General features: G+C 37.6%; 1 protein-coding gene and 1 long non-coding RNA gene across 13 annotated transcripts in view; one reads left to right on the top strand and one right to left on the bottom strand.

Moving 5' to 3' along the window:
• The window catches only part of RAB23 (RAB23, member RAS oncogene family), a 35494-nt gene that overhangs the window by 6936 nt on the left and 14167 nt on the right, over positions 1 to 14391 (bottom strand). For 7 of the 12 annotated variants that reach the window (XM_045390250.3, XM_005552645.4, XM_005552644.5 and 4 more), the window contains 3 exons: positions 13516 to 13601; positions 2504 to 2660; positions 839 to 921 (listed from right to left, as the gene is read on the bottom strand). In XM_045390250.3, the coding sequence (XP_045246185.1) occupies positions 839 to 921; positions 2504 to 2660; positions 13516 to 13601 (326 nt within the window). Of the gene's footprint in view, positions 1 to 838; positions 922 to 1493; positions 1739 to 2503; positions 2661 to 13515; positions 13602 to 14391 lie in introns of all 12 variants that reach the window. The other 5 variants (XR_012433722.1, XR_012433724.1, XR_012433723.1 and 2 more) reach the window with 1 other exon arrangement.
• Positions 6912 to 10348, top strand: LOC141410103 (uncharacterized). The gene is made up of 2 exons (XR_012433726.1): positions 6912 to 7798; positions 8118 to 10348. It is a non-coding gene; the product is annotated as an uncharacterized lncRNA (long non-coding RNA).

The raw sequence follows: 14391 nt of genomic DNA, 5'->3' as shown, positions 1-14391 counted from the left end.
TGGAATAAAAAGAAAACATCCAGAACCAGGTCAATGATTTATGCATGTAAATCTGTTATTTCACATCATTTATAATATTTATACTTACTAAACAAATTTAAAGTTAGAATTAGGAGCATACAATCTAGTTAAAAATTCAACTTTTAAAAATTATTTGGGCAGTATCTGAGTACAATGATAACATTAACAAATGTGTAATGGTATTTTATTAGTAAATGAGTGAAATAATACTTGTAGTGATTGGCTCTTCTAAGTATCTGAATAGTGATTAATATTAAACAACACTAAACAGACTCAGTCTTGAAAAGATGTCTACTTTCTTTATGTGAAGAAAAGTATCCAAAACAGACATCCAAGAGAATATCTAGTTGCAGTCTAAATAATTGGCAATTCTAGAATGAGAAAAATAACTGATCATCTTTCTCTAATTTCACTTTCTTAAACTAGGAAATACTATTAAACAAATTAAAGTCATTGTAACTACCTAGTGGAATATCGACTACCGTGGAGTTCTAAAACAACTGAGTTATTTTTAACAGGTAGGCATCAAAACCACATATGCATATACTCTACATACACTGCATATACTCTACATACATAGCTTACATTTTTCAAAGATAATAATAAAATGGAAAACCTCACCAGGATAAAAAGTATTCAAGGGCATTAGTAAATAATTAAGCACTAATGAAAAAAAGTAGAATGCCTTTGAATTCTACTTAATGTTAGGTGACAAAAAAACTTGTTCTCATTATAAATATAATTTCTAAACAACACAATTTTAAAAGCGCAAGAATAAAATTTTTTTTGCAATATGTATCCTTAAAAGGTAATTTACCTTCATTCACATTTAGATCTTCTTTCACTGATGTTCTGTAGAACCTTAACTTTAACCTTTTTGCCAGTGCCTCAGCTTCCTCACTGCACATCAATTAAAAAAAAATACTTTACAAAGGTGCCTTCTGATAGCTTGTTTTTTAAATCACTTTTAATTACATGTACTGAATACAGTTTGGCAGGGAAGGGGGATCAGATCTTTTAGAAAATTTTCATATTTCTTTTTAAAGGAGCTTGATATCAATGCCCAATTAAGTAAAATCAGTTGAAAGCTATGTTTTCACTTAGTGCCTGAACTGATTTTAGTCTTCACTACTCTTGAGAAATAAACACCAACTATTATACCGTATGTGTACACAGAAGACTTTTCTATAAAGTCATTAATCTCTAGCCCTAAAATAAGAAAATATCACTTTTCTTTATATAATATTTGAATTAATTTTCTCTCCTCCTAAGAACACCTGTAGTTAAATTCTAAAAATCTTATAGTGAATTACTTATTTTATTCTTACTGGCCATGAAACAATTTTGCTGCCTAAATCCGAAGTCACTATATTAATGACTGTATCTCCAAATTGTACTCCTAATTTTAGTTTTATCAGGAGTCCTGGTTGTGGACTCCTGATATTAATGTCATTAGAGAGTTGTAAACATACCCCATAGGCTCCCGCTATTCCCCTGGCTTCTGGTCTTCAGCCCCTTGGGTAGTCTCCTCCGACACTGTAATCAAGGTTGGTCTGGGCGTCCACTAACATACAAGGGACAGTATGTGACTTCTAAGACTGGGCCATAAGAAACACTGGGCTTCTGTCTTGCTCTCTCTTGGATCACCCACTCTGGCAGAAACAGCCGCCGTGTTGTGAGAACAGGAGAGGCCCATCTGACAAGGAACTAAGGCTTCCTGCCAAGTGAATAAGCCATCATAGAAATGGATGGTGCAGCACCAGTGAAGCCTTTCTGTGAGAAGAGGCCTAGCCAACATCTCGACTGCAGCTTCATGAAAAACCACCAGCTAAGCCACTCCCAAATTCCTGACCTACAGAAACTGTGATGTAATAGATGTCTGTTGTTTTAAGATACTAAGTTTTGGGTTAATTTGTTATACAGTAACAGATAACTAACATAAGAAGACTTAAAAAAAAGGTAAAAACCAAGCAAATATTTTCAAAGCTAGCAAAAATATTAATAATGCAATGAGTAAATATTTATAAACAGAAATTATCTGCTCACAAATTTGAGCATAAGAGTTCTGAATATACAAAACAATATGAATCTGAACCCTTAATTAAAATTCATCAACAAGAATAGCTACTTATTCTGGATATTACAAAATCTAGGGATGCTTTTCTTAACATTCTAAGTATATTAAGGTTTGACTTAACATGAAGAATTAGATTTCTTGTGCAAAGACAAGAAATTCTAAAAGAGCCTTCAAATTTTATTCCTTTAATTTTCTCTACTTAGGAATCAGAATGAATTTTTTAAGCCAAACCAATCACACAGAATAGCTCATAGAAATTTTAAGTAAATTAAAATATTTAAGTAATTAAAGCCTTCAAAATGAAAGTATAGAATTTTTCCTAGATCCTGTAAAACTATGCAAAAATTAAAATGTCTTAAGTTTATAGAATTACTGTCCCTCCTCCCCCAAAAGTAGCCGTCTTACTTCTTTATACAAGAATCATCCAAGAGATCAATCTTGTTTTGTACAAGTACAGTTGGTATATCTCCCACTTCAGCTACTACTTTCTCTCTCCAACTGGAAACTGCTTCAAAAGATTCCCTATCTGTGGTAGAAAACACGAGCACACAAGCCTGGGCTCCTGTAAGTTCACAGTCAATAAATCAATCAATCAATCAATCAAGTTATTTACATTAACATATTACATTTACATTAATAACACAATCTCATGCAGAATGGGGGCAACTTTTATCCACTCAAAACAACTTTTATGTGAATAAATGTCGAACTCATCTTTGTACCACTCTTCTTTACTTTTCAACATATAAACTCTATTTTCATTTTTACCAAAAACAGTGGTTCTCAAATGTGTTCAACTGTCAAAGTACCCTCAAAACCATACACATTCTTTTTGGAATACCATAAAATACTGATTTAATTCCATTATAAAGGCTAGAGAGAATAGTAAACTAAAATTAGAGGTTGTTGCCAAATTCTTCTTGTTAATTTGCTTCTTAATTTCTTTCAGTGCAGATTTCAGAAAAATTTGTCATTTGCTTAATTTCTTTCAGCAAGGATTTAAGAAAAATTTATGAGAAAAAATCATAATTTGCTCATTCGATTCACTTTTTAAATAAATTGTATTATTTTATTTCAGTAGAATACCAGCGATCCTAAGGAACATAATTTCGAAAGCCAATACCGAGAGTTATACACACACACACACACACACACACACACACACACACACACACACACACATAGAGAGAGAGAGAGAGAGAGAGGGAGAGAGAGAGAGGTGGGGGAAACTTAGTTTTACCCTGTTTAACTACATAATTTTACCCACCCATACTGTATCCATTGACAATATTTTAACCATCAACTGTCATTTTAGGCTGATAATATCAAAGACTAAAAATAAGCAGAAACCTCTTAGAAGAAGCAGTTTTATAAATTATTAGCTATTGATTCAGGTAGCATGGTGATAAAAGCAGGCATGTAAGCAACAAGGGAAAATCATCCTGGGGGTCAAGAGGATTTCCTGAAATCAAAGCATGTTTTCTTAACATTACTGCTTCCTTACAGATCCCTCTGGTATAAAAGTTTTCTACTAAGACTCAAGATATGTCTGGGCTAAGACACTCTAGAGCCAAAAATAGTCTATATATCTATATATCACTGGGGCGTGATATATGACCAAAAAGCCCTTTCTAATATTTATTTTAAAAAGCTCAAAAGATGACCCCTTACCCCTCAGCCTCTTGAGTAACTAGGACTACAGGAGCATGTCATCATGCACAGCTAATTCTTTGTTTTTTGTTTGTTTGTTTATTTGTTTTTTTGTAGAGATGGGGTCTCCCAATGTTGCCCAGGCTGGTCTCAAACTCCTGGGCTCCAGCAATCTGCCTGCCTCAGCCTCCCAGAGTGCTGGGATTACAGGTGTGAGTGACTGTGCCTGGCCTAAAAACAGGTTTTAATCCAAATAATAAATGAATTATTCAAAATGCAGAAAGAGAGAGACAAAGACACCCTGAGATCTTCTCAGAATGTCTGGGAAAATAAAACTGAAGAGATCACATTAGCATACTGATAAATACACTTATATTTACTTGAGCTGTAACATTTACCTCAACCGCAAATTTAAAAAAAAACATTATGTAATTATATTTTAAGAAACTGTGCTGGGCACGGTGGCTCACACCTATAATTCCAGCACTTTCAGAAGCCAAGGCAGGTGAATCGCTTGAGCGCAGGAGTTCGAGACCAGCCTGGGCAACATGGCAAAACCCCATCTCTTCAAAAAATACAAAAACCAGCCAGGCGTGGTGGCGCATGCCTGTAGTCCCAGCTACTCAGGTGACTTAGGTGGGAGGACTGCTTGAGCCTGGAAGGTTGAGGCTGCAGTGAGCTGTGATTGTGCCACTGCACTCCGGCGCGGGCAAAAGGGTGAGAGACTCTGTCTCAAATAAAAAAAAAAAAAGAAAAAGAAAAAAATTTGTTCTTTATCATAAAACTCAATGAATTACCTTTAAGCCTACAGCTTTATGTCCAGCTCACTGCCATTTAAATTTGAGGGCACAACAGGGTATTTCCAAGTGTTCAAGGTCTCAGACACTTAACCATAAAAACCTCTTAGAGGAAGCATATATGATGGAAAAAAAAAAAAAACCAGATAGTGCCAGAGATATAGGCAGTAAGAATGATTAAGAAAAGCTCAACGTTATTTAAAAAAATCAAAGACTGCGGCCGGGCGCGGTGGCTCAAGCCTGTAATCCCAGCACTTTGGGAGGCCGAGTCGGGCGGATCACGAGGTCAGGAGATCGAGAACATCCTGGCTAACGCGGTGAAACCCCGTCTCTACTAAAAATACAAAAAACTAGCCGGGCGAGGTGGCGGGCGCCTGTAGTCCCAGCTACTCGGGAGGCTGAGGCAGGAGAATGGCGTAAACCCGGGGGGCGGAGCTTGCAGTGAGCTGAGATCCGGCCACTGCACTCCAGCCTGGGCGACAGAGCGAGACTCCGTCTCAAAAAAAAAAAAAAAAAAAAAAAATCAAAGACCAAAAGATAAAGCATGTCCACAACAACCCCAAAATTATTTAGCAGGGGACAGAATGGGGAGAGACCAGAGAAATGTGGGAATGTGCCAAAGTGCTTGTGTGAAGAAAGGGAAGATGTTTACATAATCAAGGGAGGTAAATAAACAAACCCTACAGCTGAGGCCTGTGGCCGCATGCATGGCATGTCCCCTCAGCCCGGCTTCAGTGCAGCAGTGGAAGACAGTTCCTGTGCCAGTTGCTCCTGCCCTACCTCCAGCCTATGCTGCAGGGGGCTCTGCTGTTCTGCTGGGGGCTTTTCTGATACATCCCCAAGGGGGAAGTGATACCTCTTGCGGGGTGGAAGTAACACCTCAGCCTCCCTTTGCTGGGCTCCTGACGCCTCTCTTCATGGTTCCTCAGGGAGACTGAGCCCCAGTGGCCCACAGTGATACTTAGAACACTTCACTGGTTTTTCTCCCTTCCTTGCCTCATTCTCCCTAGTCTTTCACTATACTTCCTGCGATCATGTCCCAAATAAACCTGCCCCGCTCACGTGGGGCAGTGGGAGGGCACAGAGATGCTCAAACTAAGACAGTAAGTGCCTTAAGTTAAAGGCAATCACCTTAAGAGTAAGAGAATGTATGACTATTAAACCACAGGAGAAAAATGGATTTGTACAGTATAAACAAAATCAAAAAACAAGAACTGCAGGAAATAAAAAATCTGAAATAAGATCGCAAAAATAAGTCCTAGAAGATAAATTACAATCTCTAGAAAGAATGGTACACAAATCTCCAAAGCAGGATGTTCACGTGATATCAAGCCTTTATATCAAACGCTGCACCACCTTGTCTGATTTGACCTAAATATATTACTAAAATGGAAACAAAATCAACTGGATTACTTTTTATGGATGACTTTTATGGTTACAATAATTCTGACAAATGTTGGACAACCACTTGTTTCCATTTCCTCTAACTGAATATAATCTTCCATCCAGACAGTTAAAATACTTTGTCAAACTGTGATTCATCATGGTTTTTTTATGTTTGGAAAAATCCTAATGACCAAAAAGCCCTTTCTAATATTTATTTTAAAAAGCTCAAAAGATGACACCTTACCCTCCACCCTTTTTAAAAAAAAAAATTTTTTTTTTGACTGAGGTACCAATGAAGCATGAAACACATAAAAGATTCCAAGATTTATAAGACAGATCATCATTTGCGTAATTTAGAAAGCAAATGGCTGATGATCCTGCTACACAACTCTGGAACGCCCTCAAGCACGTCAAGAAATTTCTTCTTTTTTAATATGAGAAGGGGGTTAGAAAGAAAAGGGATCTGTAAAGAATTTCTTTAGAGGAAGTACTGTACTCCAAACCCTCTCTCCTGCAAAAAGGTGTGGTAGGATGGACGAGGGTGCTATCACCACCTCCCTCATCTCAAACCTTAAAGAACGGATGCTGGCAAGACCAATTAAGGAGGATGTTATGTATTTCCGGCAACTGGGGGACATTTGGGATTAGTGATGCCTTGATTCAAGCCTGAGAAAGATGCAATGGCTGAGAGTGAGAGTGAAAAATCAAAACCAACAGACAAAAAGCAGAGAGCTATATGGGGAAGGAACTGTGCTTCCCCCAGTGGCAGGGCAAAGAATGCACAGGAATTTCATAGGGGCAGAGATGAACCACATCTAAGAGATACCAGTAATGGGGCTCTGGACATGCTAAACTAAAATATGGCACCTTGATGTACTGAATACTTTAAGCTGAAGGAATCTGAGAAAACAGCAGAAGCAGGAGGGTCACTTTGATCTCCCCCACCCCCTTCTCCACTGAAGCAGGTCATAAAATTCAGGAAGGATTTTCTTTCTTTTTCTTTTTCTTTTTTTTTTTTTTGAGATGGAGCCTTGCTCTGTCACCCAGGCTGGAGTGCAGTGGCATGATCTTGGTTCTCTGCAGCCTCTGCCTCCTGGGTTCAAGCGACTCTCCTGCCTCAGCCTCCTGAGTAGCTGAGATTACAGGCGCCCACCACCACACCCAACTAATTTTTCTATACTTTTAGGAGAGATGGGATTTCGCCATGTTGGCCAGGCTGGTCTTGAACTCCTGACCTCAGGTGATCCACCCACCTTGGCCTCCCAAAGGAAGGATTTTCTGACCTTCACCTGAAGGAGGTCATAAGCCCCTCAGGTGAGAGGTGACCTCCCTATACCCAGAGGAAAGGAGAATCCTCATTTCTGAAGAGAGAGGGACACCAAAAGGAATCTGAATGAACCTCTGCTGATGAATCTTGCTAAGTTTCCTCCAGTTTACTGCTCTTAGCTCCTATCTGTCCTATCACATTCTTCAACGACTTTGCACTCTTCCTCAAACCTAGTATAAAAACGCTCAGGTTTAACTGTTTATTTGGGTTTTCATTTCCTTATGAAGGCTCCTTTGTCACTTAAAACTTACATTAAATAAATTTGTAAGCTTTTCTCTTGTTAATCTATCCTTTGTTAGAGACCCAATCAAGGACCAAAAAGAGTAGAAGGAAAAAGATATTTTTCCTCTCCTACAAACCAAAGTCAACAGTAAAATAACTGTAACAAAAATCTATTTCATGTTGTCTCTATCTTTCTGTACTAACTAAAAGCCCTGGTTCCTACTGCCTAGAGTCGACTTTCTAAAAAGCTTTAGAGAAACCATTTGGGATCCCAGAGGCTTCCTAATCTGTGCTCTGTTGTAACCTATTTACAAGAAGGTCAGGCCGGGCGCGGTGGCTCAAGCCTGTAATCCCAGCACTTTGGGAGGCCGAGACGGGTGGATCACGAGGTCAAGAGATCGAGACCATCCTGGCTAACACAGTGAAACCCCGTCTCTACTAAAAAATACAAAAAACTAGCCGGGCGAGGTGGCGGGCGCCTGTAGTCCCAGCTACTCGGGAGGCTGAGGCAGGAGAATGGCGTAAACCCGGGAGGCGGAGCTTGCAGTGAGCCGAGATCGCGCCACTGCACTCCAGCCTGGGTGACAGAGCCAGACTCCGTCTCAAAAAAAAAAAAAAAAAAAAAAAAAAAAAGAAGGTCTTGTTTCAAAATCTATCACTATACAATTAGGCCAGCATTCCAAGTCCATAATAATACCTCTGAGCAATGGCTTTGATATAATGGGTCTTTTAAATGAACTATAATAAGATTTTTCTTTTTAAAATTTTAGTTTGATTTTTATGCATCATTAATAACACATTTCTTGGATTTAAATCAGCAAGTCATAACTGTATATGGCATAGTGTTTCTACCACTAAATTTGTATCTTAATTCATTCTTTCTAGCCCTTACCTTCTCTTACTTTTATTTCTATTTAATTTCATCACTATCTAAATCTGTACCAGCAGCAGATACTGTCTGACTGCCTAGGTGGCGTCTCTCCCTAAAAACACCTTTTCCCCACTGTATAGTAGCCATATGGTTTAGATACACTAAACCTATTCTCTGCTGGAGGTGGGAGTTGTGGTGGTGGCAAGGAGAACAATGTGATCCAAGTCAGTTAATCACATCCCTCTCATTATTGCAATCAGGTCAAGGGTGGTCTAGTCAGAGAAAAGCGCAGGGCATCTGAACCACTGCTGTGGGAAGTAACCCTCTCTCCCCAAGGATGTAAACAAAGCATGTGGCCTTCATTGCTCCTGGTGGTAATCTTGCAACCCAAAAGGAAATCAACAAGAGGAGGTACCTCACACAGAGAGGAGACAAAGCCGGGAGAATCAGTAAGGTTATAGGCTGAACAAACAACTAAAAGGGATACTATTTCCAGACTTTTCTATCAAATCAGTAAATCTCTGTAGTTTTAAGCCAGTTTGAAATTCCTTTTCTTTGGCAGCAACCAAAAGCATTTTAATGGAACCCCAAAGAGGTTTCCCAAAGGGAAAACATAAAATAATGTTCAATATACTGTTTTTTAAATTTTATGTATAATTGCTGTTTTTTCTTTAATTCATATTGTATTGTGATAAATGTTTATTTTTACCATTTAGAAAAAGAAGTTGTTGAAACTGAGGACCTGTCTCAGTATCTCACCCTCTTTGCCATTTTAATATAGTCGGCTAAAAAAAAAGTTAAATTACTAAGATAGGCCTTTTTTTTTTGAGACAGAGTCTTGCTTTATCGCCCAGGCTGGAGTGCAGTGGCATGATCTCGGCTCACTGCAACCTCTGCTTCCCGGGTTCAAGCTATTCTCATGCCTCAGCCTCCCCAGTACTGAGATTACAGGTGTGCACCACCATACCAGGCTAATTTTTGTATTTTTAGTAGAGACATGGTTTTACCATATTGGCCAGGCTGGTGTCGAACTCCTGACCTCAGGTGATCTGCCTGCTGCAGCCTCCCAAAGTGCTGGGATTACAGGCCTGAGCCACTGCCCCCAGCCAGTTTTGCCTTTTTAAATTACAAAAACATAATGTCAAATATATTCTCTAGAAATCATCCTATTGGTTAAAAAGTAGTAACTGCCACATCAAACTGTCAAAAGCTTACAAAGGAATAGGCCAGCCTATCTATTTCCTAAAGAAAAAGAACAGACATTTCATGCAGAGAATTCAGAAGACAAAGTTCAGTAGATAAAAGTAAAATAATGAAAATCTCAAGTAATACTACTTCTTTTTGGTATTTCCACGTAGGTTTTATGTTTACTTTTTTCCTGAGTGTGTGGGGAAGGTAGTGGTAATAACCCCATTAAAAAATACAAATAACTTTTACTCAAGAATAAAACTGTACATTTAGGACCTGTTAATCAATACTGTCAAGGCTGATGAAATTCACAATTTGATTAAAATATCATCTACTTGAATGACAGAGCCTTGGGAGAAAAAAACAATACCATCTACTCCAAGAACGGCTTGGGGTAGTAAAAACGTAATTCTCAACCTTACACCATGATACAGGTGCTCAGGATCCAAACTGGTAGCCATAGCGAATAACCAAAGCTACTGTGGATGGGAGGCCTTAAAGTACACAGTAAATGGTGGTAAGTAGTGGTGGCAAGAAACCAAAATGTGTTTTCGAGCAGGCAGTGGAAGTCAAGTTTCCTTGTTACCAATTTAGAAAGGCAACTTCTCTGGTCATTTATATGTTAGTACAATTATTAAACCTTAGTTGTCATTATTACAATAAATCCTACATTTTCAAAAGTGAAAAAAATAAGCTATACAAAAGTTACTTGAATTCACCCAATTTCTCAAGTATATCTATTTTATATAACTGGTATAAATTTGTAAATAAAGAAGCAAGGCACTTCAATAAAATCAGTTGTAAATCCTGTCTAAAAGAAGAAATTATGTGTTTATATGAAACTGTACCTCAAAGTTCATAACACTGTCACTTGGAACTTTCATATATATATAGATTTCTTCAAGAGATATACTGGTAAACCGCTATTCAATATATCTATTCTATTTTCAAGTACTTCTTCTCTGATAATCCAGGACACACAAACATAGGCTCCCTTTCAAGTTGGGCAAAGTGACATATTAAAGAAGACTTCCATGAAGAAGTCAGAAGAATTTCCATTGTACACATAACTATTATTTCAGTTTCATTAAACCTGTATCTTTCAATACAGGATGTTTAAAGAGACTTTGAAAAAATAATTCATAACTGCTTCCATGTCATCTGTTCTTTAGGACTGTTTAGTATTCAACTACTAGCATTCTACTAAGATAGAATATATTTTAATTTTTATGATACCAAAGAGTAGATTTAAAAGGAGAAAACAAAAGGAGATTTAAGAAGTAAAAAAGATAATTATCTTAAAGGAAACTTTTCAGATATATTTCTAAGCAATGTTATTACATGAATATAAATACAAGTTAAGACAAAGAAGCCAGGGCCTATTATATGCCTATTATATCCCTAGAACAACGGAGACACTTAATATACATTTTCTGAATAAAACTTCAAATCTAGAGAAACAGTCATGGGGGCAACTAAAAACAAGGTAGATCCTACTTTCCTGGGACTTCTAGTTCACAGAGCAAATACCTTTAAGCAAAATCATTTATATTTATAAATATAGATACATGTATATATACACACATATACATATGTGTACATATATACACAGACATGTTTACATACACATATATGTATGTGTATATATACATCTGTTTATATTTATAAATATATGTGTACATATACACATATAGATATTTGCATTTATAAATATATACTTTATGTGTATATACACATATACATATATACACTTAATATATATGTATATATGTAATATGTATACATATATACACGCATATATATTAAGTATATATAAAATATATATATATGCGTGTGTGTGTGTATATATGCAGAATTTCATCCATTACTTAAGGTCAGAGTATAAAGTTATAGCATCTGATAAGTAAAATGAGACTGTGTGATGAACCAGTAGAATTTCACTTTATAAAAAAAGTAACCAAAATGATACTGTCTCCTAAGGACAACTGAATTCACTTGAGCCAACAAGTGAGATAAGAAAGCATTCCAGGCATAGTGTAAAAAGAAAAGAAAAAAATGGGGGATTTCTCAAGGGTGAAGTACAAGTGAGGAATCAGCAGATGACACTGGACAGACAAGGAGAAACACAGTTGTAAAGTCCTGTGTATACGATGCTGAAGAGTTTTAGCCAAGAACGTGATTTGATAGTGGGAAGGATAAAACAGTTTTCACTGATTCCATCTATTTTCTCAAAGAAGAGTGAAGCAAAGAAATCGGCAGAGAGTGGAGAGGAGGAAGGGATTCCCAAGGTTAAGGCAAGAGAAAACACAAAAGAGCTCTTTTGGAAAATGACAGAGACTTGAGTAAAGAACACTGAGAGTGCCTGGCAGCACTCCATACCCATTAATGTTATGTGATGGCAGCTTCAAAGTTCAGTCTGAATGGTTGTCTGATATTCTCTATGTGGTTCAGGTGCTTGGATACAGACTGGTAGATAGTCGGGTTTAACTGGGTTGGGCATTTTGCTGAGCAAGTATTATGCAGAGAGTGCAGGTCAGGGAGTTAAAGGTCCTTGCAAGCAAATGCTTACAGGACTAGAAAAACTAAATTGAGGAAGGAAAGAAGTAAAGCCATGTGGAAAGTCGTATTTAAAAAGTGGTAGGGTCAATGAACACAGAAGCTCTTGATGGTTTCAAGACAGAGTCTGGGTATTAAAGTTAGCAAGCCACAAGCATAGGCAGTAGTGGTCAGAGTGGGAGACTATAGAGGTTTAGATTTTGGGGTAATGAAACAATTGTTGGCCTTGAAAACAACAAGGAAATGAGCAACAGGCTGAATTTTTAAAAAGTAACCCAAACAATTGTGAAGAAACTGAGCCAGATGCCAGTGTTATCACAAAGGAGGGATAAAGGAAGATGATGGACCATTGCAAGCAGGGGGATTAGTGGTGGGTAAAAGTCTCATGACCTGGACTTTCAAGGTGCTGAGGTTTTTGAAGGAGAAAAGAGGAGGAATGGTGTGGAAGCAGTAGTAAGAAACAAGACATCCTTTGCCCAACATCCTTTAAGTCTTGAATAATGTGAGTATGCAGGGATATGGGTAAAAAGCCTCCCTTAGAGAAGGCAGCCGAGGAAGTTGTATCTTTAGGAAACAAGTTTTAATTATGACACGGTGAAAAGTTCAGAAAAGAGGGACGTCATAAAAGGAATAATCAGTATGTCAGCTGTGTCTTTCTATTTCCCACAGCATCTGTGAAATGCAGAGTATTAAATGCTTGTCAATATGAATGATCAATTAATATTTACTTGGCATCAGCAGGCTATAATGCTACATGGTATTCCACCAAGCTTTTGTTACTGTGTTTTCTCACTTTAATCACTATTGGCAGCTGAGTTACAGGAACACTGAAAGTGGTGTTTTAAATTCCAAAAGAAAAGGGCAAAATTTTGTAAGAAGATGTTAAAGGAAACTTTTAAGTTCCATTCGGAAGTTTAATTTAGCCTCTTAAAAAATTTTAGCCCACATTTTAGAGCCTTAAATTCTTTAGTCATGGTTCCTTCCTTTCACAGGTGTCTCATACTTCTCTGAACTCCTACAGCACTGAAAAGGCTTTATCATGCGACTTCATGTGTCATAACAAATGCCATCTTATTTGCCAGGGCTTTACTTTTTCATGTTAGCTTCCACTCTCTGACTATACAGTCATTTTCTTGGGGTCAAAGTAGGCATTTAAGAGCTTCTTACTGATTTGGCCTGGGAATGCCTACATGAGTCACATAATTCTAAGGCAGAGATAAACTGTCTACAGTACAGGTGTTATTTGCTAACATACAAGATCTTTAGAAGAATAATGAACTGGGGTTTTAAAAAATACTTCGAAATTATTTTAACTATTCTTCAAGAGAAACGCTTATATGGGAAACAAAGAAAGCAAAATTAGTTATTTAGCCAAAATAATGTGCCCAAACAAAATAAATAAATAAATCCTGTGTTTTACCTCGATAGTAGGCCTTTGTAATTGCATCAAATTCCTCTTGCCCTGCAGTGTCCCATAACATTAGTCTGACATCTTCATCATTAACTCTAAAACGAGAGATGAATTTATTTCATATGTAAAGGAAAATGTTTTTGGTAATATAGCTTTGTGTATATTTTTCATTTTCAAATCCGAAGAGATTAAAACTACAAATGCTCCTTGACTTACGATGGGCTGCCCCAATAAACCCCATTGGGGGTTACATCCTGGTAAGCCCATTGTAAGCTGAAAATATTGTAGTCAAAAATATCCTTAAGTCAAAAATGCATTTAACACCCCATTAAACCACTGTAAATTCAAAAAACTCATAAGCTGAACTATTACAAATCCTTATGCTCCTCAACTTATGACAGGGCTATGTCTCAAAAAACCCATGCTAAAGTTGAAAAACTCTGAGTCAAACCATCTTGAGTCAGGGACCACATGGATACTGTCAGTTTCACCCTGAAAAACTCTGGGTACTCTCAGATGTTGATATCATTACCAACAGTGAAAGAGTGAAAAACATTCCCCTAAAGCTATAGCTTCCCACGTGATTTGGATTTATCTGCCATGTTTTTTTCTTTGACACAGTCACAGGTAGTGGTGGTCTAAGATTAACGTCTTGGGAAGGGGAATTCCCTTAGGTCACTGCTTGCTCTCCTTTCCCTACATCTTTCCAATGGGTTCTGGTGCTTTCGTGATAAAATGAGAATAAGAATAAAAATGCAGTTTACCCCCAGTCACAGTGGCTCACGCCTATAATCCCAGCAATTTATGAGGCCAAAATGGGCGGATCACTTGAGGCCAGGATATCAGTACTAGCCTGGCCAACATTGTGAAACCCCGTCTCTACCA

Source organism: Macaca fascicularis, chromosome 4 (assembly GCF_037993035.2).
Source record: "Macaca fascicularis isolate 582-1 chromosome 4, T2T-MFA8v1.1".
Taxonomy (NCBI): Eukaryota; Metazoa; Chordata; class Mammalia; order Primates; family Cercopithecidae; genus Macaca; species Macaca fascicularis.
This window is presented reverse-complemented; position numbering and strand designations above follow the sequence as displayed.